The sequence below is a fragment of the Meriones unguiculatus genome, chromosome 4 (assembly GCF_030254825.1).
Source record: "Meriones unguiculatus strain TT.TT164.6M chromosome 4, Bangor_MerUng_6.1, whole genome shotgun sequence".
NCBI lineage: Eukaryota > Metazoa > Chordata > Mammalia > Rodentia > Muridae > Meriones > Meriones unguiculatus.
The window spans coordinates 62,650,216-62,677,334 of record NC_083352.1 but is presented as its reverse complement, the minus strand read 5'-3'; the positions used below and the strand labels follow the sequence as shown (position 1 = coordinate 62,677,334).

Below are 27,119 nucleotides of genomic sequence, written 5' to 3'. Positions count from 1 at the left end.
GAACCTGGCTGGTCTGGGGGCGGGGTAGGTTTCCTGAGTATCAGATGCATAAGGTCCCTGTTCTGTAAAATGGGGTTTGCCCTGAGGCCATCTCCACATTAGATCAGCACTGTGCCAGCTTGGTTTACCATTCTGTTACTCCTGGCTTCTGTGAGGATAGAGCCTCTGAAGCACTCAGTGTGTGTTCTTCCTGATAAGTGGTATCTGGCCTTGGCCTGGTTACTCACTGTTGGCATGCTTCTATTGAGAGCTTCAAAGACAGGTCTGGGATGTTGTTCATAGGTTACCCCATGTCTACTAGGCTTAGAGGTTGATTTGCTTCTCTGGCCTCTGTTGTGGAGGGCAGCAACAGCATATTTTACTATTCCTGTGGCTGGAGGAATTATCTTCTGTTGTGGGTGCTAGAGACAGACCCAGGGCCTTGCTCATGCTTAGTAGGCTCTACCACCAAGCTACACTCCAGCACTGGAGAAGTTTGAAATTTCCCAGGTTTCCAGCCATTCTTTGGAACTCAGTGTTTTTCTGTCTTTTGGTGTAGGTTGGTCAGCACATTAAGCCAGAACGTCCACATAAGTTGCCTTTTGACAGAGCTGTGGCCATGGCTGCATGGTAGGACCAGCGTCCCGTATCCTGAGGCCAGGTGAGTGCTGGGGACTGGGGTGGTGTCTGTGGAAAGGAAAGCTGGCTCAGACAACCTCCACAAATCTAAATATAGCTCCTGCTTGTAAAGAGAAGGCAAGGAGTTGGGTCTCTGTGGCATCAGGTATGACCCTTGAGTCTTGGGGTTAAGACACCATGTTTATTGGTCACCTGCTCAAAGGCTTAAGGAAGGGGGATGAACGGGTTAACCTTTAAACTCCAGCTGTTTCTCTTCCCAAATGGCTAGAATTGTTTTTTAGCTACAGCTGTCATGTGCAAACTTGAGCTTTGCAGAACACAAGAAGCCAGAGCCCCACGTGGGGAGGAAGGGTGTTTCTATTGCCATCGGTCCTGTCAATGACATTTTGGTACCTGAAAAGGGGGAGGAATTGAGTGGTATCCTAGAAGTAGGACATAGCCTCAAAACCTCCTTGGACAGCTGCCTCCTTTTTCAGACTGTAACATACAGCTCAAAATAGGCAGGTGTTTTGCTAATGGCTCATGGCTATCCAATGGCATCTGGTTGGACACTGCTGTGACAGTGTTAAGGTTATGAGTTTGTTTTAGTTTTTTTCTCAGATTTATTTTGCGCCTGCATGTATGTCTGCATACCACTCACATGACAGGTACCCCAGGAGGTCAGAAGAGGGCATCAGATCTCATGGAAGTGAAGTTAAGGATGGCTGTGAACCACCATGTCGGTGTTAGGAGTTGCTGAGCTCTCTTAGGACCAGCAAGTGCTCTTAACCTTTGGGTCATCTCTCCAGCTCTTTATTTTGTTTTCTGAGACAGGGTATCACCGTGTAGTCCAGGCTAGTCTCAATGTTTTGCCTCAGATTCCCAAGGGCTCAGATTACAGGTAGGTGCCACTAGCTCTGGTTTGTTTTTTTGAGAGTCTTTTATTATGTACCCTACATGAACTCTAGGTAATCCTCCTTGCCTCTGCCTCCCACGAGCTGCGTTTGTAGGTTTTAGTTTATATTTTCTATGTATCCTGGTTTGATACTAGGCCACATTCATTTTTTTGTTGCAGCTGGGGTTTCCTGACTCTTGGTCTTCAGTGTGCTAGGCAACTCCTGCCCATTACCAAGGTGTGCACAGACCGAATGCCCACCTCAGCAGGTCCTTCTGCCTACATAGTCAGAGTTTGTCCTTGACTATCACTTGTTGGGATCCTTTTTTATTTGGTGGGGATGATGCTCATGTGCTGGATGTTACAGATCCTAGGTGAGGAGAGGCTTTATGCCTCCCAGAGAAAGTAGTACCTACTGCCACAGCATAGTTGGCACTGCCTTCCTGCTAAGGAGAATTGTGCATGTTGCAGAGTCCCTGAGACATCTTTGCTGGAAAACACCCGGCTGTGGGCCCTGGCAGCTCCTGTGGAGGAATCAGCTGTTTTTACCCTAGAACCAGCCCCCAGAGCTATCCTGTAGGTGGTGGGAAATGAGTGTGACGGGAAAGCTTGTTACTGTGCCAGCACCTGTGAAAGAAGTGTGGGAGTGAGGATAGAGATCTTTGGTAGAGGTTTTTGGACAGAGTTTCTAGGTAGTGACAGCACAAGGTGAAGGAAGCAGACACAGTGCTGGCTGGAGCCCATCTTGTACTTGAGCTCCTGGGTTCTGTCATTTATAGTCCTGCACAAAGCACTTCATGGATCCCTTTTCCTAAGGAAAGGGGTGTGTGTGTGTGTGTGTGTGTGTGTGTGTGTGTGTGTGCGTGTGTGCGCGCGTGCTGCTCTTGGTCCATTGCTGTGGGTGTCCGATGTGTGCAGGGCAATGCATACCATAGCAGGGTGAGCATCAGATGTTTTCTCCTATATTTTTATACCACATGGCAGTTTTGTAAAACTGATTTTTTAAGTCAGATTTTTGGTTTAGGGTAGAAACATGCAGGTTTTTTGTTTTTTGGTTTTTTTTTTGTTACATAGTATAGAAGAAACAATGTTTAACTTCTTTTGTGCAGAACTTGAGTCAAACTTCAGATCACTTGAGTTCTGAGTCTGCCCTGGGAATGTGGTAGTTGTGTCAGAAAGGCCCACAGCAGGGGCACAGATCAGGTAGGGTGGTGATGCCACAGTTAGATGTGTGGAGTCCACTGTGGTGGGCTGTGGTGCAGTTCATGGTAGAGTGCTGGCCTGGTATCTTTATCCCTATTAACATAAAACAAGAAACACAATTAATAGTGATCTGGATCCCAGGTCCAAGCTTTTTTGGAAGACTGAAGCAGGAGGGCTTTTGGGCCCAGGAGTCTAGTTAAGCAGCACAGTGAGACCTTGTCTCTAAATAAATTAAAAACATGAAAAGTCTCAACTCATGTTAGTGCTCAAAGAAAAAACCAGCTGGCCAAGCCCCCCTTTAGGGGATGTTGGGGAGCCAGTGTGGTGTCACATTGGGAGGAGATGGAGACAGCGTGTACCCTGATTCTCTAGACTGAACTTGCTGGCACCTTATCAGCTGCCTCACAGAGCCTGTGTTCTAGACCAGACTAGTCTCAGACTCATGATTCTCTGGCCTTAGCCCCCTGATTGAAGGGGTGACAGATGTGCTACACAGTAGCTCATGGGGAAGGTCTGTACACAGTGACCAGTGTGGACTGGATAGTATGGTGAGGGACTGGGACTTTCATACTAAGTAAGTGCCCTGAGTGGCCAGCACAGCCACTCATTACTATGAATGTAGAGAACTCTAAGTTTACTTTTACAGCTAAAGAATGAATCTTTTTGTTATTGTTTTGTTTTAGAGACAGGGTTTCTCTGTGTAGCCTAGGCTGTCCTGGAACTTGCTCTGTAGACCAGGCTCAAATTCAGAGATCCACCTGTCTCTCCCTCTCCAGTGCTGGGATTAAAGATGTGAGCTACCACTGCCTGGCTCAGAATGAATTGTTAAGAGGTTCAGACAATGATATTCAGTGGCCACCAGTGTCTGGAGGTGGGTTGAGCTTCCAGAGGGATATGCGCTGACCACTTTGTCTCAAAGATTAGTTTACAGGAAATGGAGGCATGTCATGTTAACTGCAGAACCATCATTCACAGACCAACTATGGCAGACAAAAAACAAAAGACTTAATTTATAGGGGGTGGAGAGAACAAGTATCAACAGAGAGGTAGGGATTGACTGTTAAGCGGCTGAAGGTGTCACCAAGTACGCGTTCGAAACATTGGCTTCACAAAGGCCAGTATAGGCATGGAAGACATAAGGCCAGGGAACTGGGGAGTGGACATGTTCTATCATGGCATCACTATTACTTTGTGGGTGTGCTTGAAAATTTCCATAACAAAAAGTTTAGGGTCATCAAGGTACTCAGCAGGTAAAAACACTTCACCCTAAACCTCTAACACCCCCCCCCCAATCTCACCTGTGTGGGTTGTAAGCTCCTCAGCTTGTGCCTCAGCAGCAGGTGCTGGGCTTTGGCTGAATGTGTGTTGTGAGAGTATCTTCAGTGTCTCTCAGAGTTGATTTTTGTTTGGTTTGGTTTTTCAAGACAGGGTTTCTCTGTGTAGCCTTGGCTGTCCTGGACTGGCTTTGTAGACCAGGCTGGCCTCAAACTCACAGAGATCCACCTGCCTCTGCCTTCCTGAGTGCTGGGATTACAGGTGTGTGCCACCTTGACCGGCTCAGAATTGATTCTTTTGATTTTAAAATTGTTAGTGCTGAGGCTGCTTCTCATAAATACGTAGTATAAAATGATAAGGGTTACGTATTTCAGACACTGTTGGAATTTTGTTCTAATCCCAAGCCAAAAATTTATTTAATGATTTTTATGAAATTCAGGCCAGCAGCTCAAATAGCAGGGGTTTTGTTGTTGGGTCTGGTGTCCTCTTATTTTTAAGCCAGGATCCCATTAAGTAATGCTAGCTGGCCTACAACTCACTGTGTAGACCAATCTAGCCTCAGACTCTCTTAAGATCTTCCTATCTTCTCTAGAGTATTGGGATCAAAAGGTATGTGCTCCCACACTCAAACCTTTTCTTAGTTTTTGATGGAGGATCTTAAACAGTAGCTTAGGGACAGCAGAGGATCACAGCCTTCCCCAGCACGGCTGCTCTGAGCTGTGCTGTCCATTCATGCTACAGGCCACACTGCCAGGTATTAGTACCTTTGGGCAAGGTTTGTAATCTTAATTTGTGTGGTGAATTGCTGTGGCCGTCCGAGTTCTCCTGATAACTGCCGTTGCTCTCTTGGTGGCTGTGGGCTCAGGGCTGTGCTTGATCAAGTACCTTTTTAAGAACCAGCCTGTGTTATTGATCACCAGGCTCAGCTAACTGCAGCCTTTGGGATTGGGATACACCCTCCCCCAACAAAACAAAAACAAAGAACCCACCTGGGTTATAACCATGTTAAAAAAAAATTGACACCTTCACCATTTCACAGTGCTTATCTGGTGGCAGCAGATGCTCCCAGTATTGCGCAGTTTCCCCTAATTTCAGAACATTCAAGTTTATGCACTGACCACTTTGGAGAGACGCTGGAGAGGAGGCTCAGAGGTCAAGAGCACTGGCTGCTCTTCAAAGGTCCCGAGTTTAATTCCCAGCAACCACATGGTGGCTCACGACCATCTATAATGAGATCTGGTGTCCTCTTCTGTTGTTCTGGTGTACATGCAGGCAGAACTCTGTATACATAATAAATAAATCTTTTTTTTTTTTTTTTTTTTTTAAAGCCTCCCTGGAGCTGCAGTTGGCAGGCAGTTTTGAACTGTCCCTTTAGTCCACTTATTAGTCATTTGAACAGCTATAAGAGATGTGTATTCAAGTGTTCTGATTTTTTTGTTTGTTTGCCGAAACAGGGTTTCTCTTTGTAGTCCTGAAACTCACGGCTGGAATCGAACTCACAGATCCTTAATGCCTCTGCCTCCTGAGCACTGAGATTAAAGGCGTGTGCCACCACTACCTGGTTGTTCTCCTGATTTTTGAATTGACATGTTTGGTTCTTCCTTAGAGTGGAAGCTACTGTGAACTCAGCAAGTTCTCTTGATTGTCTCCCTAGTTGTAAGAATTCATCCTTTGCTGGTATATTTTGGATACCGGATATTTTGGATACCAGGCCCTCATGAGGAGATTTTTGTGTGTCTGTTTCACTGTATTGGTATTTGTTCATTTCTTGAGACAGGGACTGAACTGAGTATGTGGACCAGGCCCATACTCTTTTTGTGAACTCTTTGAGATCCACCTGCCTCTGCCTCCTGAGTGCTGGGATTAAAGGTGTGTGCCAGTGGCTGGTAGTAGTTTTTGATGCACATAATTTTAGTTTTGGTGCAGTCCAAATTATCTTTTAGTGTGTGAGTGGGTATGAACTTGCATACTTGTTCATGTGTGTGTACATGTGTGCCTAGAGCTTCAGTAGTCCTTAGATGCCACCTACCTTGTTTGCTGAGAAAGGGTCTTCTCCCCAGCACCAGAATACCCTTTTTGTTGGTGGTGGTAGCTTTTGGTGAGGTGTTTGAGAACCTATTGTCAACCCCAAGGATAGGAAGTTTCACCCATGGCTTATTTTATTTTTTGAGATGGGGTTTCTCCATGTAGATCTGGCTGTCCTGGAACTCACTGTATAGATCTGAGATCCTCCTGTCTCTGCCTCCCTAATGCTAGATTAAAAGGTGCCACCACTGCCAAGCAACCCCTGGCTTTTTTAAGATTCTATAGATTTAGGTCTTTGTTTTTTTTTTTTGTTTTGTTTTTTTTTAAGTTATTTCAGTTGTTTTTATGTCACAGTGTTTCAGTCTGTAGCCCAGGCTGGATTTGAATTTAGACAGTCCTCCTTTTTGAGCCTCCCAAGTTCCAGGATTACCTATGTTGTAATCTCTCTCCTCTGCCCAGCTTGGTTTGGTTTTTCTGGATCATTGCTCTGCTCTTCAGGCTGCTTCTGGAGAACAAGGCTGCAGAAGTGTTGCCTGGCCCCCTGGCTTCTGTACGCTTTCAGTCACTGTCTTCCTGGCATGAAGACTTAGTTGATGGGAGGGGAGTGGGGGAAAGCAAGTATGCTCTAGTTTGTGTAGTGAGTGTGTATCCAATGCCTCTTCTGTGCTGAGCATTGTGTCTGTGCTGGGCCCTGGTGACACTCAAGAAAGAGGTGTTTCCTGTCTTTAGGAGAGGGATGGGAATATATCAACAGATGAACATGTAGATAGAGGCTGCAAGGATCAGCTGAGACTTGGTGGAAAAGCCTCATGGGCAGGGAGCAGAACCCCAGAGTATGTGGGGGTGGGGGCTGGAATGGCTATGGCCACCACAGATTACAAGCATTGTGGCCAAACCCTGGGCTGCTGTTTCTTTCTCAGCATAATATAACTGAAGATAGTTTTCTTTCATGACCTCCTGTGTGACACTTCATGTGGCCGCAGGTGTGTGCAGGGTGGGCTATCTGCCCACAGGCGGGCAAATGGTGAGGGTTCTAACCTGATTCTTCTTTTTCATAGGCTGTAGAACCTCCTTTTCTTAGATGGGCTTCAAAGCCCCCCTTTCTGCCCTGGGCCTCCTGTAGGGAGGAGCTGCAGCCAGAGGGAATTGTGTCAGAGGGAGCCTCTGTGCAAGGGATATGGGACACATCTTGGTCCCTCATATTTGACTCAGTGTATCTTGATGGGAATGTTTTTTCTGAACCTTTGAGGACTTCGTATGCAAAACCATCTGTCCTTCTCAGGCACCAGTGTGGATGATGAGTCAGGCTGGGTCCTGCAGGAGTGTTGGCCCGTAAGGGTTATGGAATCCATTCCATGGTGCCAGCAGTGTCAGGCTTAAGAGAGGCTGTGGCCTGCTCGTCCCTCACTCACAATGCTATCTCATATCTAGGCCTATTTGTTACACAGGGTTAATGTGATCCAGGGTTATTTTAAAGCTCTCAGCTTTTCTCTCATATACATGACCATACTGGGCAGCACATTTCTCTTCCTAGGGTGCAGGCCAGCACAGGACACAGCTCAAGGTCAGGTGTCTCCTATCTTGGCCTCAGACAGGCACACTGGGGAGACTGAGGACTCTTGAGATGCCACACATAGCAAACATGTTCACTATCTGCAGACTTGCTCTCTGCCTGCCTCCCTTGGGGCTCTGATCAGGTCAGATGCGTGGCCATTTCTTATTGCTAGACTAAAGAGGTGGCTTTCATCTTTGTTCCAAGAAGGGGGTGAGAGGCTGGGGCTGTACAAAAAAAGATGCAGCGTGGGCCAGGCTGATAGATGACTGCTGCCCTTTTGAGGTTTGTTGCACTTAGCTGTGTCTAGGGAGGCTTCTGTAGCTCATTGAGGGTTCTGGTATTTTCTGGGATACTTGTTTCTCCAAAACTGCTTTGTTCTTAGCCAGGGCAGTCTGTATGTCACTGTATGTAAGAACGCAACACAGAGCTTGACTGTGAAGTTGCTGAGGGAGAAACCCTTGATCTTGCACAGGATAAATGGGCGCTGCCACCAACTTCACTTAGGCCTAAAATTTTACTCCTTAAATATTGGCATTATACTTGAATGTCTTAAAAACCAGTGATAATTTGCTCTTCAGCTTAATTCTCTGTTTTTTATTTTTATTTATTTTGATACATGGTCTCTGTATAGCTCTGGCTGTCCTGGAACTCACTGTAGTCCAGGCTGGCCTGCCTCTGCCTCCTGGACACTAGGTTTAAAGGCGTGCAATACCACCCAACCTTTAGTTTTCTTAAATACATCTTAAGAAGCCTTACTGAATGAAGCATCTTTTTCCTATCTTCTACCTTAAAAAATAAAATTGTAGAAAAGTGTTTATTTGCAAAAACAAGCATGGGAACCTTCTGTCCTCTTCTCTTTCCCATATCCCAACTTGTACATATTAAGCAAGCGCTCAGTCACTGAGGTCCCCTCAATTCTGGATTTTTGTTTTTAGGCAGGGTCTCATTATAATCCAGGTATGACTGGTTCAGGCTCTCAACCTTTCTGCCTCAACCTCTTGAGTGCTGAGATGACGGGTGCCACTATGCCCAGGTGGCTTTCTATACTCAGGGACTGGTGGCTCAGGAGAGCTATCTGGTAAGCATGGTCATAGAAGACACACCTTTATTTACAGACATGGGCAGTAACTGGAAACCGGAAGAGGAGCCTGTGTGTGTGTGTGTGTGTGTGTGTGTGTGTGTGTACATATGCTAGTGAGCATTGGCAGTGCATACATGTATGTTTTACATGTTAGGTAAGGGTAGTTTGTGTGCCACCAGCTGGGTCTTTCTGGAGCTGAGGGTGTAGAAATATCTAGTGTTACCTCTGTCCTATGTTTTTGTCTGCTTGTTGTCCGCCCTTGGGGGGGGGGGTGAGTTGGGTGCCTGATGCTCTTCAGTCAGATATCTTGTTTTGGGACCCAATCTCTCTCTTTGCCATTGTTGCCATCTAGATATAGCCAAGTATTTCATGATCAGGTAGTCAATTGGAGGCGGGCAGGTGACTTTGGAAGTACGGCTCACCTCGTCCCATAGGACAGAAGCCCCTGTGTGTCTTTCTGGTTTTTCGAGATAGGGTTTCTCTATTTTAGACCAGGCTGGCCTCAGATTCACAGGGATCTGCTTGCCCCTGCCTCCCGAGTGCTGGCATGCATCACCAGCACCTGGCCTTTTTTTTTTTTTTTTTTTTTTTTTTTAAAGAGTCCATTAAGACGCTAGGTGGAAACCTCTTGTCTAGTCCCCAAATTCTGAAGTCCTGGTTTCTTCTGGGACCTCTGTCCTTCCCTCAGGACAAAGTCGACTCAGAACCTTTCCAAGAACGGAAGCCAGTGTGGTTCTCCATCCTCCTTGATGTCTCCACCTGATAAACAATAAACCATCTCAGGGTTTCACTGGTGCCCATGGTCCCTTCCCAAGCTTTAGGTGCTCCGAGACCCATTCTGGTTCCATCACAGGGCCTTCATAGGCTGTAGTGTGCTCAGGTTCTCCTGTCCCCCAAGTCCTCACAGAGGCATATCCCTGAAGCCCTTGGCTGAGCTCTGCATTGGAATTGGGCTAAAGTTTCATTCTCTGAAGCAGCTGAATTTGTTTATGGGACTTCTTTGCGGCCTACAGCTAGATGCTTGTCTACTCCCTTCAAAGACTAAGCCTTGGGGGCCTCAGTTTGGATTGAGTTTGCTACCTGCATGTCTTTTTGAACCCTCCTGCGTCTAAGCAGTTCTGCTCTGGGGTGTGTTTGGGGAAGCAGGCCTGTTGGCTACTGTATTAAGGGGACATTGGAACTGGGAGAAACATTAGGCTAGGTGTCTTGAAGGCTGGTGTCCCATCGTGATACATAGTTTTATTTGGACACAGCCATACCCACAGACAAGACCCGAGGACAGAGTCCTCCCCAGGCAGCACACGACCCCATCTACCAGAGGTGCTAGACTGCTCCCACAGCTTTTGAGACAGGACCTTACTATATAGCCCTGGCAAGCATGGAATTCACCCTGCAGTTCAGGATAGTCTCAAAGAAGCCTCTTGCCTCAGTCCTTTTTGAGGTTGGGATGAGAGGTTGTTACTGGTAAGCATTTTAAATTCATTACTCAGCCCCTTGAATTTTTCTCCTTCAGTCCTATCAATCCATGTCTTTTTCCATATGCTGGTAAGGTAGAGATGGGGAAACTGTTTTTTTCCCCTGGATCAACTTTTTTTCTTTTTTTTTTTTTTTTTTTTTGGCTCCTAAGTGAATTGGACCCATTTTCCTTGGCCTCTAAAAGTTGAGATTTGGGTTTTCAAGTCTGAATTCTTTCCAGAAGAGTCCCAGCCACTCTGTCATTCATACATGTGGCAGGAAGTGGCTTCCGTCTACCCAGGCAAGTCTGTGCCTGTTCTGCTCTGGAGGAGACCTGCCTGTCACAGCTTAGCTGCCTTCTCTGTTCTACTTCCCCAGATGCTCGGGGCCATGGCTATAGGAGCATAGCTGTACTGTGTGGTCAGAGTGGATGACGCTCCTGGTCATCCATTTGCTGGGACTTGCTTGGGCTGCAACCAGGCCTTCAGCCTGGGGCACAGCTTTCTGAAGAGTGCCACCTGCAGGCCAGGAGGAGCTAGGCATCAGGGCCTCTGCTCCTTATGATTGGTCTCCATGTGCTGCTAGGGGCAGTGGCACCGTCATTTGGCATGTCCTTCAGTTGTCCTGTCCTTGTCCTCTAACCTAGTGCAAGCTGCTTCATACAACCTGCTTTCTTTCAAGTAGGAAGTGAGGCCTCCTAAAGCCCCCAGGACAGAGGCTGCCCTCAAGGAGGGTTCCATAGTTGCATAGTCTGGAATTTTTCATCCCCATTCCGATAGAGTCCATTGCTCGACTAGAACCAGAAAAGGCCAGAGCAGTCCCCTTTTCCCCATTTGTAGCTTCAGAGCACAGCTGGGAGGGAAGTCTATGTGCCCACAGCACTGCCTTGCCCCTCTGTGCCCTTGCATCCTACCAGCCAGGTAGTTCTTTAAAGCAAGTTGTACCTCCGTGCTCCATGTCCGGACTCCCATGCTGAAGTCCTGTCACCTCCCCCACAGTCCATCTGGACTGTCTCCATTAGGACTGAGTTTCCCACCTGGCCTCTGCCTCTGCTTACTCTAACCACTCAGTCCTGTCACCTGATACCCTTGGCCATTTCAGTCTTTGCCCAGCTGTGCATTCCTGATCATGGAGTAATCCCCAGTCTGTAGAACAGCAGCTTCTTTGGTGCAGCTCATCTGGTAGAGGCCCAGGGCTGCCAGTTGAGGGAAGGGATGGGAAGTGTTTTCTTTCTCCTCCCTCCTCTTCTTCCCTCCTCCTCCTCCTCCTCCTCCTCCTCCTCCTCCTCCTCCTCCTCCTCCTCCTCCTCCTCCTCTTCCTCCTCTTCCTCCTCTTCCTCCTCCTCCTCTTCCTCCTCTTCCTCCTCTTGTTCTTCTTCCTCCCTCCTTCCTACAGTTCTAAGGTTCCCAGGTTACAGACATCAGCTGTCAGTTTGACCCACTGACTGCCACTCCTCTATTCCTGTCTGCAACACACATTTTGAAGTATTGCTAATTGAGGTTGAGCCTCCACAGTCAGGATACCGAAGTCTGAAACCTGTTGAGCGCTGGCATGCTGCTTAGCTTCAGTTGAAGAAGCTCTTCATTCTTCCGCACATACGAACACTGCAGAATCTGAAGCTTCTGGCCACAAGCACTGGTGGGAGACTTCCCTGTGGAGTGTCAGTATCATAGTTGGACTGTGACTTGTGTCTGTGGCTTAGCAGGGGATGATCACTGGCCTACCATGCTGAGCCCGTGCTGAGTACCTTGGCTCTAGAGTGCTTCTGAGAGGTCCTGGACCTGCTGCAGCATTCAGCGAGCTTCCTGCCCAAGTTCCTCCCTCCAGTTGCTTTGTGGCCTTTTACTGAAAGGAAGCAGCCTCCAGGTAGCAGCTAGTGCTGTTTGTACCACCCCAGAGACCCACGATTGGTGTACCACAAGGACTAGGCCCCTTGGTTCCAGGACTGGCAGAGACACCTGTGTAAGATTCCTACTGAGGGAGCACTGTGCTACATCTTCACTACCCACCAGCCTTCATGTTGCTGGTGTTGCTGGTGGGATTCAGCTCTGGGTGTTGGGAGAGAGCAGGAAGACTCTTGCTTTCAGTGTTCTAGCCCTACTCCTTTGGTAGCTGGCTGGCCCTTGTGACCTTCATATCTCTTAAAATGACCATTGTTTCCTGTATTTCTGCCTTGCGGGCAGTGCCTGGTGAGACCCATCCCCCAGAACAGGCCTGTAGAAGCTATTCTGGTGAGGCAGCTTTCTTGTTCCCTCCTCTGGGGATTTTGAAACCCACCCTCATAAGTGAGTGATTCAACCCCTTTCTCTGCCTCTTAGGATGCTTCCTAAGGGAAGCTGATTTCTTCCTGCCCAATTTGTGCCTGCAGTACAGTGGCTATCAGCACTGGTTTCAAGGAGACCTTGGCCCTGCTGGCCTTGAGGGAGTTGAGGTTCTTCCTACTACAGAATGCCATGATGGGCTGGGTTAGTTAGTTACTCTTTAGGGGCACAGCTGTGGAGGCTCAGGCCCTAGTGGGAAGGGCATAGCCTTCTGGGGCCTCTCTGTGTTGCCCACCCCTCCAGCTGCCCTTGTCCTTCTGGAGGTGGGGAGGCAAGTTTCAGGCATCCCCTATCCTGCCCTTCCCCCCTCCCTGGGCTTCACCCCCTCCCTAAGGTTGGCTCAAGGTTCTGGATCCTGCTTGATTTCTGAGCAGGTACCTATCTCCCTATAATGAGGATTCCAAGGGATTCCCTCAACCCCTACTAGACCCTTGCTTTTCCTTATCCCTTTCTTAGCAATGAAGTGAGACAGTAGGATGGAGAAAATGGACTTCAGGTTGGGTCTCTGGATTCCGATGAGCTGAGAGGCTGAGGCCAAGGTCTGAGTCTGCCCTAGGAAAGCCCTGCCTGGCTGCAGCTTCCTTGTGCTGGTAGAGCTTGCAGGCAGGGCCTGACCTAGAGCTTCATTCTTGTTTGTTTGTTTGTCTTTGGTTTTAAGACAGGGTCGCTGTGTGGCCCTGGCTGTCTTGGAACTCTGTAGACTAGGCTGGCCTTGAACCTACAGAGATCTGCCTGCCTCTGCCCATGATTGCTGGGCTTAAAGGTGTGTGCTGCTGCCGCCACCACAAGTTGAGCCTCACTCTTTGGAGCTATAATGTCCCCCAATTCCCACATCCCCTTATTGTCAGGAGGTCCTGGGCTCCCCATCTGTCCTCTATCCGTCCCTGGCTGTGCCTATACCCTGTCTGAGGATTCTGCCAGTCTGCCTCATTTGCTCCAGAACTTGGAGCAGCTCTGCTTCAGGTAGCACCCTGACTCTCCGGGGCAGTGACTTGTGTGCTTTCATGGGGATACAAGAGTTGCGTATTTTCAGCAGGTTTGACAGGGTTTGTGGTCAGATGGGTTAGAAGAAGAGTAAAGCTATAGAACTCCAGAGCTGAGAGGGTAGAGTGGAGAAACAGACTTGGGTGTTCAGGTATCTGGAGGAGGTTGGCATGGTACAGGTTGGGGTGGCAGGAGAGTTGGAGCAAGATAGAGCCTACTGAGGTTTGGGATTCTTTTCCTGTCTCCACCCTTGACTGAGTTGTGTTAGGTTCAAAGTGTCAGTCTTAATTGCCTAGGTCGTGCTGAAAAGGAGTCTTGAGTCCAAGGGTCAGTGAAGAGGGTGACTGAACCACAGGGATAGAGGTAGACTCTGGTCTGTCTGTGTGAGTACATCCTTGATATGATGCCCACAGCCTCCTAGAACCCAGAAGGGACCTTCCAGGACAGGCCTGTCTCACCATATTTGCCAGTGGGAAACTGAGGCACTTGGAAGGAGGTAACCTGCCATCAGGATGTAGAATCAGAGGGGTTTCCCCATCGAGCCTGCTGGAGGTGTGAGCTGAGGTTCTCTGCAGGGCTCAGTGCCAAATTGTCCTATGGAAAACTACCCCCTGGATGCTGCCATATCTCAGCCAGATTTTTTTTTCCCTGTCCCTAGTGAACTCCAGGTTGGTTCTCTGACTTTCCCTAGGCTGGTGTTCTACAGTGTTAACGAAGAGCTGGTTTCTGAGCGGCCCCTTTAAGAGTGCCTTGTCCCAGACTTTGCCGTGGAATGCCAGCAAGCTGTCCTCCTGTCTTGCGAGGGTTAACAACACTTCACTTCAGCTGTGTTGTCTGGAACCGGTTCAGACTGGTTTTCTGGAAAGTGCTTTGTCTCTGACTGAATCCTGGGAAGGGTCATGTGGAGCCCAGTGATGTCATGGGATCAAAAACTGACTCAGCAGGTTTTTTTCCCTTTTTCTTTAATCAGGGTACATTTGTGCCACAGGTACAGGGCCAAGGTGGTATGGACCAGTCCATACTCTGCTCAGAAATGTATCTCTGCCAACCAAATAGCTTACCGTGACCCTCACTTCCTGCTCCCTAGGGAACAGCAGAGGTGAGCTCAGGCATACTGCCCCTGAGGTCACCTCTGTCCAGGTCTCACACACACATTATAGTACTGGTGCCAGGTCCCTGGGCTGGTTTTTAGACCCAAGTAGGCACTGTTCCTTTACAGAAAGACCCTCTCCAGTAACAGCTGCCACTGCTTTCCTCCCACTTGGATTCCATGGCTTCTCAGAATTGGCCACACCCCAGAGGCCTGTGGGACCCCCCTGCCCAGCCATCCTGAGGGTGTGAAGAAAGTCTTGAAGGGGCTTCTGTGGCTCTGTCTTTGTTGTCCCTTCTCCAGGCAGCCTCCTCCGTGAGGTAAACAAAACCATCCTCCAAACTAAACTTGTCAGAAGGGGTCCCCTCCCATGCCTGGTTTAAGTGCTGTGCTCTCTCTTCACATACAGAATGAGTGAAGAAGCATGCCGAACCCGCAGTCAGAAGCGAGCCCTTGAACCTGACCTAACAGAGGATGATGTGGAGAACAAGAAAATGAAGATGGAGAGAGGACCATCAGAGCTGACTGTGGACGGAGACACCAGGATGATGCCAGAACTAGGTGCAGGCCCAGCCCAGGGCTTGCTGAGGACAACAGAGGCCACAGGCGAAGGGCTGGTAGGAGATGGACCTGTGGACATGCGCACCTCACACAGGTGGGTGAGAAGAGCAGAGGCTGGGTGCAGGGCAGGATGGCCCTGAGTCCTGGGGTGGGACACCATCAGGGTAGGTCCCTGGGTCTCAGAAGGGAGGAAGTCCCCACTGTCAGTGGGTCTGCCACTTCTGGGGTTGTGGGAGGACTGAAACATTCTTTTGGTGTGAGTGCCTCAGGGATGCCAGGTACCACACCCTGTCTTGTCACTCCTCAAAGGAGGGGCCTCTCTGCTCTGCCAGGCTTCTGCCATCTGTTCTGCGGGTTTATCCTGGTCATCACTAGTTACTTCAAGGGAATTTTGCTGGTACGCAGGCTTTGTGACACTCACAAGTGAAATCCTGAAGGAAGTCAGACTCAACCTTCCACCAAAGCTTCACTCAGAAACCTTTTTCTCCCCCAGCATCTACATTATCCTTTCTTCAGAACACTTTAGAATAGAACATTTACCCCAAACTCCCATGGAGGGCACAGCCTCCCACCCTGTGATGAACTTCCCCTGACTCCCCTCATCTGGCCACTGGGAGCCTGCACCTTTGGCGTCCCACTCCACCTCATGTTTACCTAGTGAGGTCCAGCACTAGGGGAGTGAAGAGGAAGCTGCTTCTCCACATGTTCCCTGTAGTGCGTAGGGATTTCAGTCTTCAACCTTGTGTAGACTCCAGAGAGTTGGGATTGTGAGGGCTTACAGATTGGCTGGTGCGTGCACCTTAGAATCCTGACAACTGAGAGGTCAGTGTAAAACTCCAACCTCCTCCTTCTATTGAGAACTTTTTTTTTTTTTAACTTGCCATCAGAAAGTTTTTTTTGTTTTGTTTGTTTGTTTGTTTGTTTTTTTTCCATCTGGACAAACCGTGGTAGGATATGCCCACCAACCCAGGAGGTACAGACAGGAAGATGAGGAGTTCAAGGTCATTCAAGGCTACACATATAATTGGAGGCCCGCCTGGGTTGCACAGGGCTCTGTCTTAATAACAATTCTCTTGCTCACTCAAAAACTCTTCCTCTCTGCTTTCTGCTGCCCCGTTCTTAAACTAAGGGCTTGTTTTAAAATAAGTCAAAGCCATAGGCTCGGGATCCTTTTCTTCTCTCCGACTTTCCAGGTCCTCAGCTCTCTGGTGAGACTTCTGATAGATGAGCTCACAAGCCGGGAGAGAGAGAGAGTTGATTCTTCGGAGTATGCCATGTCTATTCCATACCTTGTCTATTGTGACCCATTCCTTTGTGGTGTGGGCTGGTGAAGTCCAAAGTTAAGTGTCAAGGGTTGAAAGAGCCTTTCTTCTGTTGCCGAACCCCGGGGCTGCACCAGGCCTCTGAACCTCTGGGCCCTCTCTGGGCTGTTGGTTCTAAACTGTTCCTTTGATGTGGCATTCACTGATGCTTTCTTATGACATTTAAGGATGCAGGGAACAGATCAGGTATCCTGAAGTCACTTAGAGACTAGAGACCCCCAGGGCCCTGCGTGATGCAGCTGTAAGAGTGGAGAAGAAACCCCGCACAGCAGGCCAATGGGCAGAGTTGGGGCCAGGTCACATGCTCCAGCTCTGCCTGGGCAAAACATCCCAGCCACATCCTGGTGAAATAGTCACCCTGCATTTCAGGTTAATGAAGTAACAGGAAGTATGTTCTCAGTGGCAACCTTTGCAATGTGGGGACAGTCTGAAGGGAACAGCCCTGGTTTGTGTTTGGTCTTCCTTGGGGTGTCTGGTCAGGCTTACCTGTAGGGATTTCTCTCTAGCACTGTGTTTATTCTGTGGGTATCAGACAGGAGTTGGGTTCCATGAAGATTCATGTAGTGAGCACATCCACCCTGAGTAGTGATGGATAGGTACTCTTGCTTTGGACTCACCATAGCAATTCCCCTGTATTAAGAGACCACTTTATCAGATGCATACAGATGAGGCCTTGCAGGCTTAAGGTCATATGTTACCCCAGCTTAACCCACTCAACTATCATACTTTTCCAAGGTCAATAAGACAGAGCTAGTGCAAAATTCAGACCATACAAATTGTGTACACGTGCATGCATATAAGGACCAATGTATGCCACACTCATGGCACAGCATTCCCAATTCAGAAGTTAGATGAGCCAAACTAGAGGTGTCTGGGTAGCATGTCAGCTGTAAATTGTACCAAAAGAAGTGATTTTTTATTCTTGTAGTTCTTTTTTTTTTTTTTCTTTTGAAACAAGGTCTCACTGGTAGCCTGGCTGGCCTGGGACTATGGGCTAGTCTTTAATTCATAGAACCATTTTCCTCACTCTGCCTCCCATTTCTAGTTAAAGATGTATGCCACCATGCCTGGCTCTTTTTAAGTTTTGTTAACTGGTATGGTATGGGGGGGGGGGCATGTGCCTGTGCCTGTGCCTGTGCCTGTGCCTGTGCCTGTGTGCTCATAGAGACCAGAAGTCAGCCTCGGTTATCACTCGTCAGAACCTCACCACTTTATTTTTTAAGACAGGGTCTCTCAGTGACCTGAGGCAATTGATAAGGCAATTTGATCAGGCTCTTTGGACAGTGAGCCGCAGAGACCCATCTGTCTCCAGTCCTGAGATTGTAGGTGTCACCAAGCCCTGCTGTCTCCCCAATGCCTCTGCTGTAGCTTTGAAAAGTCTGTACTTCCAGGTCCTCAACCCAAACCAAGAGCCAAACATGGATGATGTTCTAGGGATATGGCCGCTGCCCTCCAAAGTTGTGTTGTTTCCTGACTATGGACAACTTAGCTTCCAGCAGATTCGCTTGTTTTTGTTTGTAGGCTATATGTATATGTCTGTCCTCTTTGTTGTCTGTGTTTCATTCCATTCCTTGTCTGTGAGATTCATGCTCACTGCTTCATAGCACAGGCAGTAAGTGATCTCTGTCCCTCTGGGTTACGCAACTGGTGGTCTTAACCAATCACGAATTGGACATAACGAGTGGGCTGGGGAGAAGGATTTTACCTAGTAGTATTATGTTTCTCGCTGCTGTGACAGAATGCCTGACAAAAGCTGCTTAAGGAGAGAAAAGTGTAGTTGGTTAGTGGTTTGAGGACATAGTCCATTGTGGCTTGGAGGGATGGAGGCAGGCACACAAGTCAGCTGGTGAACATGAAAGCAGAGTGATGAATACTGCTGGTACACAAATTGTCTCATCTCTTTTATGCAGAATTGGCTTTCATTCCATAGTGTGTTGCCACTTTCATGCACAGTGGCTCAACTGAAAATGTTTAATGCAAAGGAAGATAAAGGTGTTGAGGAAAAGAGAGCAAAAAAAGAAGGCAGACAGGGCCCTCAGACTGGATATTAAAGTCCAGCTCAGTCACATGCTGTCTCTTAAGTGACTCCTTATAGATTCAGGGAGACAGAGACCAAGCAATCACTAGAGCTCTGGGTGGCTTCATGAATGATGAAGTAGATTAAAGACAGAAAGTCTCATCTGAACCAAGCTGGAAGAGAGGCGTTGGGGTTGGGGGTTCATCTCACTGTATAAGTCTAAGTATCCCGCACACAGATTTTTCTCCTCTGCTTCCTGAGTGCTAAGATGAAGGTGTGCACTAGCTCAAAGAGGGACATTTTATAAAGATAGATAAGGAAGAAGTCAGTCATGAGCACGTGTGCACCTAACCGCAGAGCCCTGAATGAACGAGGCCAGGAGCAGTAAGATTCATATTAGAAATAGATGATCTGGGGCTGTTGGGACAGATGGCTCAGTGGGTAAAAGCACTTGCTGCTCAAGCCAGCCTGAACTTAATCCTTAGAACCCACATAGGTAGAAGGAGAGACTCAGCTCCAAAGAGCTGCCGTTTGTCCTCCACATGCTGATGTGCCACGCACCCTCCCCATCATGCACAAACATGACAATAATAATCTCTGAAGACCTGAAGATTACTGATGACGTGGTTTATTCTCAGAAACTGGTAAGGCAACTAGACACAACAAGGTTATAGAGGATATAGCCATTGTTAATCCACTTGGCTTGGCTGACATTTGCATAACATAGTATAGCTCAAGTATGCAGTGAACATTTTTCTGGGTTGTCTGTAATAAAGATAGATAAGGCAGACAATAGCAGGTGTTGGCAAGGATGTATAGAAACCAGAGCGTATCGTATGCCACTGGTGAGAGTGTAAATGCAAAAGCAGACATTTTCCTCCAAATCTAGACATGGAGCCATGACTGAGAAAAGGGAATCCTTTCCCCTACACAAGAAAATTCAGGTGTCCATAGCCCTAGCATTGTGTACATATCCACCCAGAGGAGGTAATCAAGTTGTCTGCAGAGCAGGTTACTACTGTGTTCACAGGAAGGAAGAAGAGGATGTTCTAAGATACAAACACAGCTGAAGGGGCCATGGCAGACTCCAGTGACTGACCCACAAAGTGGCTCACTGGCTAATCAAGGGGCTTGCCACTGAGTCTGAGCCCCAGGACCCACTAGGCAGAAGGAGGAAACCAACTTGAGTCTCACAAGCTGTCCTCTCAACAGCTTGTGAGACTCAAGTTGGTTTCCTCCTTCTGCATGTGCACAACAACACACAAAACACACAAATTGTAACTAAAAAGTTTAGATTAAGATGGGGAAAAGAAGATGTGGCTGGCTCTTCAGGGCAGGCAATGTGAGAGCAGTGCAAGAGGGCATTGTACTTTTTTATTGTTGAAGTGGAATCTAACCTAGTGTAAGTCTGCCTTCAAACCCTCAATGCTCCTTTTGCTTCTATCTCCTGAGTGCTGGGACTGTAGGTGTGTCCCTGTGCTGAATAGTACTGTTAATGAGTTCTGTCCTGTGTTACATCTCCATGTAGATGTTTAAGGAGTAAATGAAGTTTAGTGTGTCTTAGTGGTGAAGTACTCCCTTTCTGTGTACAAGGCTACATGTTCCACTTTGCACACCACAGAAAAGGCGGGGGGTGGTGTTAAAATTCGGGTATCTGTAAATCTACTCATGGAAACAGAATCCCACTGAGGTTACCCCAGGCTTGTGTGTCTTGTTCTGCAAGGTCCCTCAGCCATGAGATTACAGGCATTACTGTCCCACCCAGCCCGGACCTCTGGCTGAGGCTGAGCTGGTACAGACAGAAGAAACTGCTTCTACACCCCACTCGATGCTGAGCCCCAGCTGGCATTGCATTCATCTCTTTATTCTTCCTCCCCCCCGTCCCCAATGCTGGGCTGATGGGTACATCACCATGTGGGACTTGCACACACAAATGTCTCCTACCTGGTGAGTCCTGTGCACTATGTCGGTGTTGGAGAGGAAGGTAGTTTTGACAGTGTTTTACTTGAAGGGAATGATACTGCTCCCCATGTTCTCGGTTACCCTGAGAGGAAGCTCTAGGGTCTGTGTTTGGTTAAGTTGACCTTGGAGTCTTTATAACCATCCCAGGTCGAAGCTAGTACCTGTCCTTCAGGTAGCTTGTGACTTCCTCTCTCCCTCTTCCTTTGTGTCAGTTGCTTATTTACTGCAGGGTGGAGCCAAGCATAGGCTGTGGCAGACCTTTCTTCCTTCAGCCAACATGGAGCCCTTGGGAACTTGAGGTTGAACTGATAGAGCTGCTTCAGACTGTGGATTTGTGGAGTTTAGATCCTAGTCTGGTACTGCAGGCTCTGATTAGCCAGAACACCAGAAAGGCCGCTTGCCACTGGGCCAAGCAGACACCTGTGCAGGTGTCCATGTCCTCCATGACAGGATCACTGAGAAAGGACTGAAGGGCATCAGCATATCTGTAGAAACTATGGTACTGGGCCATACTGGCACATGTACCAGTGCTTCTGTGTCCTCCACAAAAGCCAAGTAGCTCTGAGAGTGCAGAGGGAGGGCCGTATGGGTGGCCTTCCCACGTCTGCAGAGATACATGCATGGTGTCAAGGCCAGCAGGTCAGGTCCTCACTGAAATGTTCTTGATCAGTGGCTGCTTGGGACAGAGGGTAAAGGCAAGTGTGGAATGACCACCCTGTAAAGAGACCATGCAGGCCAGGGATCTGCAAGTTACCATGAGGAAAGGGCCCAGCATGCTGTACGCCTGTAATCCTAGCACAAGGAAGCAAGGAAATCTCTGAGTTAGAGACCAGAGAGAGTTCCGGGTCAGCCAGGCTACACAATGAGGCCCTAACTCAAAAAAAAAAGGGGGGGGGGGGAGCAAGGTTTAGGTAGCTGGTGAGATAGTTCAGTGGATAAATCAATTTCTGTATAAGCTTGAAGGCAGCCAGACTTTGAGTTCCCCAGAACCCATGTAAAAGCTGGGCAGGACATAGCGGCTGCCTAGAGCCCCAGTACTCAGGAAACAGAGATGGGATCTTCCGGGCAAGCTAGCTGGCTAGATTAGACTAGCCTGAATTGGCTAGACATCCTGCCTCAGTGTGTCAAGTGGAGAATTCCAGGCCTCCACACACATAGATGCGTATACACAAAGGAAAGATTTCCACTCCTAGATACCACAGGTGAGCATGCGCTTATGCTCTAGGGATATAGTTATGTTTTGGGGCCCATTGCCTTTAGGCCTATGGTAAAGCCACACACCCTGGTGGGAATATAGGTAGAGGAAGCTGCCCAGCTCCTGCGGCTGAAGGTGGGAAAAATGAAAGTCCCATTAACGTCTTTATGGACACATAACACATGGCTTATGGGCTGAGTCTCCCTGAGTTTCTCCCTACTATGACAGGCACAAACAGTTGAATCAATGAGTTTAAAAAAAGGCTATATTGCCCAGAACCTTCTTCCAAAGAGCATTCTGCAGTGTTCCACACTCCTTACCCAACCTGTTGTCATCTGGCTTCCTTGGCTCATCTTGATATGTGGTCTTCATTGAGTTCTGCAGCCCCTGCCCTTCTGAAGATGAGCTCTAATTTGGGCTGAACACTGCTGTGCCTACCATGTGATCATCTCAAGGACAGTGGCCAGCTTTGCCCTTGCTCCATGCCCAGCAGTTGATGGCAGGCTCCTGAGGTCTGTGCAGGTTCATTCATGTTAAAGAAGCTGAAGGCTTTCCCTTCAAAATGTCCAGATTGTTTTTAGTATGCCAGCTTATTCATTATGACTCTGCCACTAGGTCCCTGGCAGACATCCTAGGCCAGGGCCTTCTCTGTCACCTTCTCCCTCTAATGGAAGCAAAGGCCAGGTCTGAGAGAAAGGTCCCATCATAAGCTGCATTTCAGGGTAACCATACACCAGCCAGCATGGGGACAGGTTGGTGATAATCTTCCCCAGCATGCAGACTAGGTGCTCCCTCCAGCAGTCTGCTGGAGTGTGTCCTGAATAAACAACTGTGTCCCAACTGTTGTGGTGAGGTCTCAGGATACAGCCTCGGCATGTTGCATGTGTGGTTCTTTGCTTCCAGTCTCATGTAGTTCCTGTCAGGAAATCTGTGTCCAACACTGTGCTCCTGATCTGAGGACATGTGTGGGTCCTTGGGCAATTATCAAACCCATCTTGCACCAGTGTGCCCATTGAGTCCTGGTACTTGCTTCCTTTCTCTAATTCTGTGTGCTGCCTGGATTCAGTGAATGCTGAGTAACTTGAAAGACAGGGAATATCTCCTGAAGCTTAGGAGATCACAGGCTGCCTTGTCTCTTAGCTGTTGTGGGAACTTAGGTCCGTGCCTTTAATATTGGCTCTTGGCTCTCTTTTGCCTCAACAGCCATCTCTGAACTTAAAATGGATAGCCCTTTCCATCTCTGTCTTACTTTCTGCCTCTTCACTGTGGGCTTCTTGTCCTATCTTGCCTTCCTGCATATTCCCTTCATCACATCTTTTCCCATGGGTCACTAAAATGGGAGGCACTCCTGTATGCTGGGTTATCTGGGATACTAGGATGTTGTGTTTCAAGACTTTTTTTTTTTTTTTTTTTAAACAAAACAAATTTTAATTGTTTAATTTTTATTTTATATGCGTGGGTGTGAAGGTATCAGATGCCCTGGAACTGGAATTACAGACAGTTGTGAACTTCCGTGTGGGTACTGGGAACTGAACTCGGGACCTCCGGAAGAGCAGCCAGTGCTCTTAACCGCTGAGCCATCTCTTCAGCCCCAAGACTTATTTTTATTTTATCTTCATAAATGTTTGCTTACATGTGTGTATGTGCACCACATGTGTGCCTGCTGCCTGTAGAGGAACTAGAGTTGTGCAGGTAGCTGTTAGCTGAGCCATCTCCCCAGCCCCATCTATTGTTTTTTTTAATTGGTCCTGTTTTCTGGCCCAGTGCTCCTTGAGGGAGTCCTGTCTCCTGTCCTGACAAAAAAGTGGAGTGAAGAAGAATCTTTGGTATATAGAAGCAAGAGTGGGTGCTAGGATGTAAAGGGTTTGTTGATCCCAGATGCTCCAGCAGGAGTCACACCAGAAGATAGACTGTTACAGCCTGTGAAAGGGCTCGTTAGGAAAAGAATGGCAGGCCTGCTGGGAAGGGACTGGGCGTCAAGAAGCCCAGGAGCCTAGTAGTGAGTCTGCAGAGATGGCTGGCAGCCCTGGTTTGATGGTTCTGTATGGCTTCAGATGCTTTATGTTTCCCCTCAGAGCCCTGTCATCTGTTTCACAGATAAGACTTCACATTGCTGAAGGGCAAGCCCTTGAAAGTGTTTGAGTTTTTGAAAATAAGAGACTGAAGTGAGGATGTGCCTTAGACACCTGAGAGCTGAAGAACATGCAAAGTTGGGGAGATGCTGAGTTCCCTGAGGCTAAGGTTCAGGCAGGTGCCATAGTGAAGGCCCTGTAACTTCCTCCAGGAATGGGAAATGTGGAGGTAGTTTCTGATGGTAGACATGCCAGTAACTGTTGAGTTCCCATTCTTAGATCCCAAGCCATGGGACAACTTTGTGTGTGTTTGTTCTGGGTTTGGAACACTTAGTAGGTTTGCATAGAAGCTGCACTAGTTAATTTCTTTACTATTCCTGGTTTTAGTATAAGTACTTACCTTGTTTTTTAGAGACAAGGTTTCATGTAGCCTTGCTGGCCTCACTATGTAGCTGAGGAGGGCCTTGAACTTCTCATCTGCTTCTACCTACAGGTGCTGGGATGGCAGGCCTGTGTCACTGTACCAGCATATAGCTTAGAGGGTTTTTTGGTTTTGTTTGTTTGTTTGTTTGTTTGTTTGTTTTTAACTCTCACTATGTAGCCATGGTTGGCCTTGAACTCATGGAGATCTGCCTACTTCTCTCTCCTGAATACTTGGTTTGAAGGTATGTGCCATCATGCATGGCAGTGACTTGTACTTGGAAACACAGCTTTGGCAGCCAGGAAAAAAAAAATCACTATGGGTCATGACAAAACTTGGGAATCCACCCAGTGACCCAACCCCTGGGGAAGAGAAACCCTTTTCTAGGAGCATAAGCTGGTCTTGCAGAGCAGTCATGCTGTGCAGCTCACACTTGCCTGTAAATACAGCTCCACAGATCTGATGCTACAGGCCACTTTGAGTTTGCAGAATGTGACTGTGGGTGTCTAATGTGGTGGGAGATTTGAGAATAGTTAATTGATGAAAAGTGACTGTAGTAAGCCTCTGAAATAGCAGCAAACACTGTATTTTTATGTTCCTTGGCTAGTTGATGGATCATGTTTCAATATATTTATATTAAGCTGAGAGTTTAGGGGTGGAGATTTACCTCAGTGTTAGAGTGCTTGCCTAGCATGTGCAAGGCCCTGGATTTGATTCTCAGCTCTGGAAAAATAAAATTAGAGAGTTGTATAAGTCACCTCACTTTGAATCCCCCCAATAGAACACAGAGGTTCAGTGCTTCCTGATGATTTCCTATTATCATAAAGCAAAAGTCTCAAGTCAGTGACCACCTCTGTTTAGTAAGTCTCTTGGAACATTTGGCTGCTAGGTCCTTCCTTGCTTTTGTATTTGCTGTTAGAATGGAAGCATGTTCAGGAAACCATGTTTGTAGTGATGAAGAAGAATGGTTGTGCTGCCTGGTGGCCATGTGTCCTTCACAGCTCTCTTCTGTAGCTTCCTTCCCCGGTGAGCCTGCCCCATGGGTGTGTGGAAACCGCAGTGTTTCTGCACAGTGAGGAAAAGAAACCTTTTTGTTTGTTTGTTTGTTTGTTTGTTTTTTAAGATGGACTCTTGGTAGTCCTGGCTGTTCTCAGATTCAGTTGTAATCCTCTTGCCCCAGCCTCTCTCTGCAGTGCTAGGATTGCAGGTATGAGCCACTACACCTATCCCAAAGAAGGATTTTTAAAAGTTAGGTTTTTAATCTATGTGTGTGAGTGTACCATTGTATGCCTGGTGCTAGTGGTCAGAAAGCAGCATCGGAGTCCTGGAACTGGAGTTCACTGTTCTGAGCTACCATGTCAGTGCTGGGCCCTGGGCCCTGGTGCTCTGCAAAAGCAGTAAGCACCCTTCTCTCTCTTGGTCTGTGTTTGCAGCCCCAATGTTCGTTTCTTGAGTATCTGCAAAGCCCTCTTGTGCGCCCTAGTGTGAATAGACTGTTGTGGAGCTTCACAGGTGTTAGCCAGCCTGTCCTGTTTTCATTGCTTTAGTTTTCCCCAGATGCCTTTTAACGCTTCAGGACCCCCTGTGGTATTTAGTCTTAGCTGAGCTAGTATTCTGTTGCTGTCTCCCCACTAGGGTGGCTCATCTGTGGTGGCAGGGCTGGGCAGGGCAGCCTTACTGTCAGCACCGGCCTTGTCAGATCAGTGTGTTGGTTTCTTTCTCTCGCCCCATCACACACTTTAGGAAGAAGCCCTGTAGGGCTCTCGAAGCCTCCTCAGGGTAGGCTGTCTACTCAAATTACTTAGGGGAGTGGAACTGTTCTCCCCAAATCTTCATGAACCCACATGGGTGCTGGCAGTGCCACTGGAATGTTACTGGGACACTCATTTCTATAGGCATAGAGGGACTACAAATGTTCCACTGTTAGTGTCCGTGAGGCTTCCAGCTCCATAGAACCCACATTTCTGAACTTTGTTCATCAGAAGACACTATAATTTCTGGTCACAGTCCACACCAGAAATTTTTTTGTGATATTACAGACTTTGAGTTGACCATTGTGGGGAAGTGTCTACCAGGTACACAGGTCTTTCCTTCTTTTTTTTCTTTCAGAAAAGTAAATGTGTCACACAGTAGTGCCACAGAGTGTTGAAATGCTGAGGCATTGCATGGCGTTCCTCTCTGGGGAGAAAGTTGGTCTCCAGAGCAGGAGGATGCTGGGTTGTACTATAGCCACTGGCCTCTTTCTCACTCTTTGGTGCTGGAGATGCCCCCCCCCACCCCCAAATGTCACCTCAGTGTTATGAAAGTTAGTTGGTGACCTGCTGTGGAACAAGTTCCTCTTTACTGATGAAATATGAGGGCACATCCTCATCATCTTTACGTTGTCCCTTTCTGCTGAGGATGCTGCCAGCGGTCCAAGGCCTTTCGCTATAAAGATAGCTGTAACTTACCATCACAGACGAGACATGGGAACTGTCAGAGCTGACGGTGCATGGGGACCGGCTTCTTCCTGAGCAACCCCCATATCCCCGCTGCCCCCAACAGTGTCAGTCTCATATCCTGGGAGCCCAGGCTGTCTGCAGGGCTTGGCTGAGTGACCCTGGTCAGTCACCTAGCCCTCCCATGACTTTTGTCTTCTTTGTTTGTTTGTTTGTTTAATTTATTATGTATACATGGTTCTGCCTGCACACCCGAAGAGGTTGTGAGTCACCATGCGGTTGCTGGGAATTGAACTCAGGACCTCTGGAAGAAACTGAGCTCCTCCAGCCTCCTACTTTTGTCTTCTTTTGTGCACTGGTAGTCCTGGTTAATATGGAAGGGCACGCTGTGGTTGACAAGGAGAGCCACTGCAAAGCGTCAGCAGTTTTGTGGTTGGGGGGGGGGATCCTACTGATGGCTTCTCGTATGTTTCTGAGCCAAGCACATAGGACTAAGCTTTCCCAACATAGCAGTTGTTCTGCCTTGCTTGGGTAGATGGCAGTCCTCTGAGCCCATCGGCATGTCGCTTTGGTCCCTCCAGCTGCTCTGCTCTGTCCTTAACTGGAAGGAGGTGGCAATGTAGGCTGGGTACAACCTAGCCTTCCTGTTC

General features: G+C 48.0%; 1 protein-coding gene across 11 annotated transcripts in view; it reads left to right on the top strand.

The window, feature by feature from the left end:
- Gatad2a (GATA zinc finger domain containing 2A) overlaps positions 1–27,119 on the top strand; it is a 91,811-nt gene that overhangs the window by 47,710 nt on the left and 16,982 nt on the right. For 10 of the 11 annotated variants that reach the window (XM_021638094.2, XM_021638095.2, XM_060381908.1 and 7 more), the window contains 2 exons: positions 539–640; positions 14,891–15,136. In XM_021638094.2, coding sequence (XP_021493769.1) covers positions 14,892–15,136 — 245 coding nt within the window. In that variant the 5' untranslated portion in view covers positions 539–640; position 14,891. Of the gene's footprint in view, positions 1–538; positions 641–14,890; positions 15,137–27,119 lie in introns of those variants that run through there. The other variant, XM_060381909.1, reaches the window with a different exon arrangement.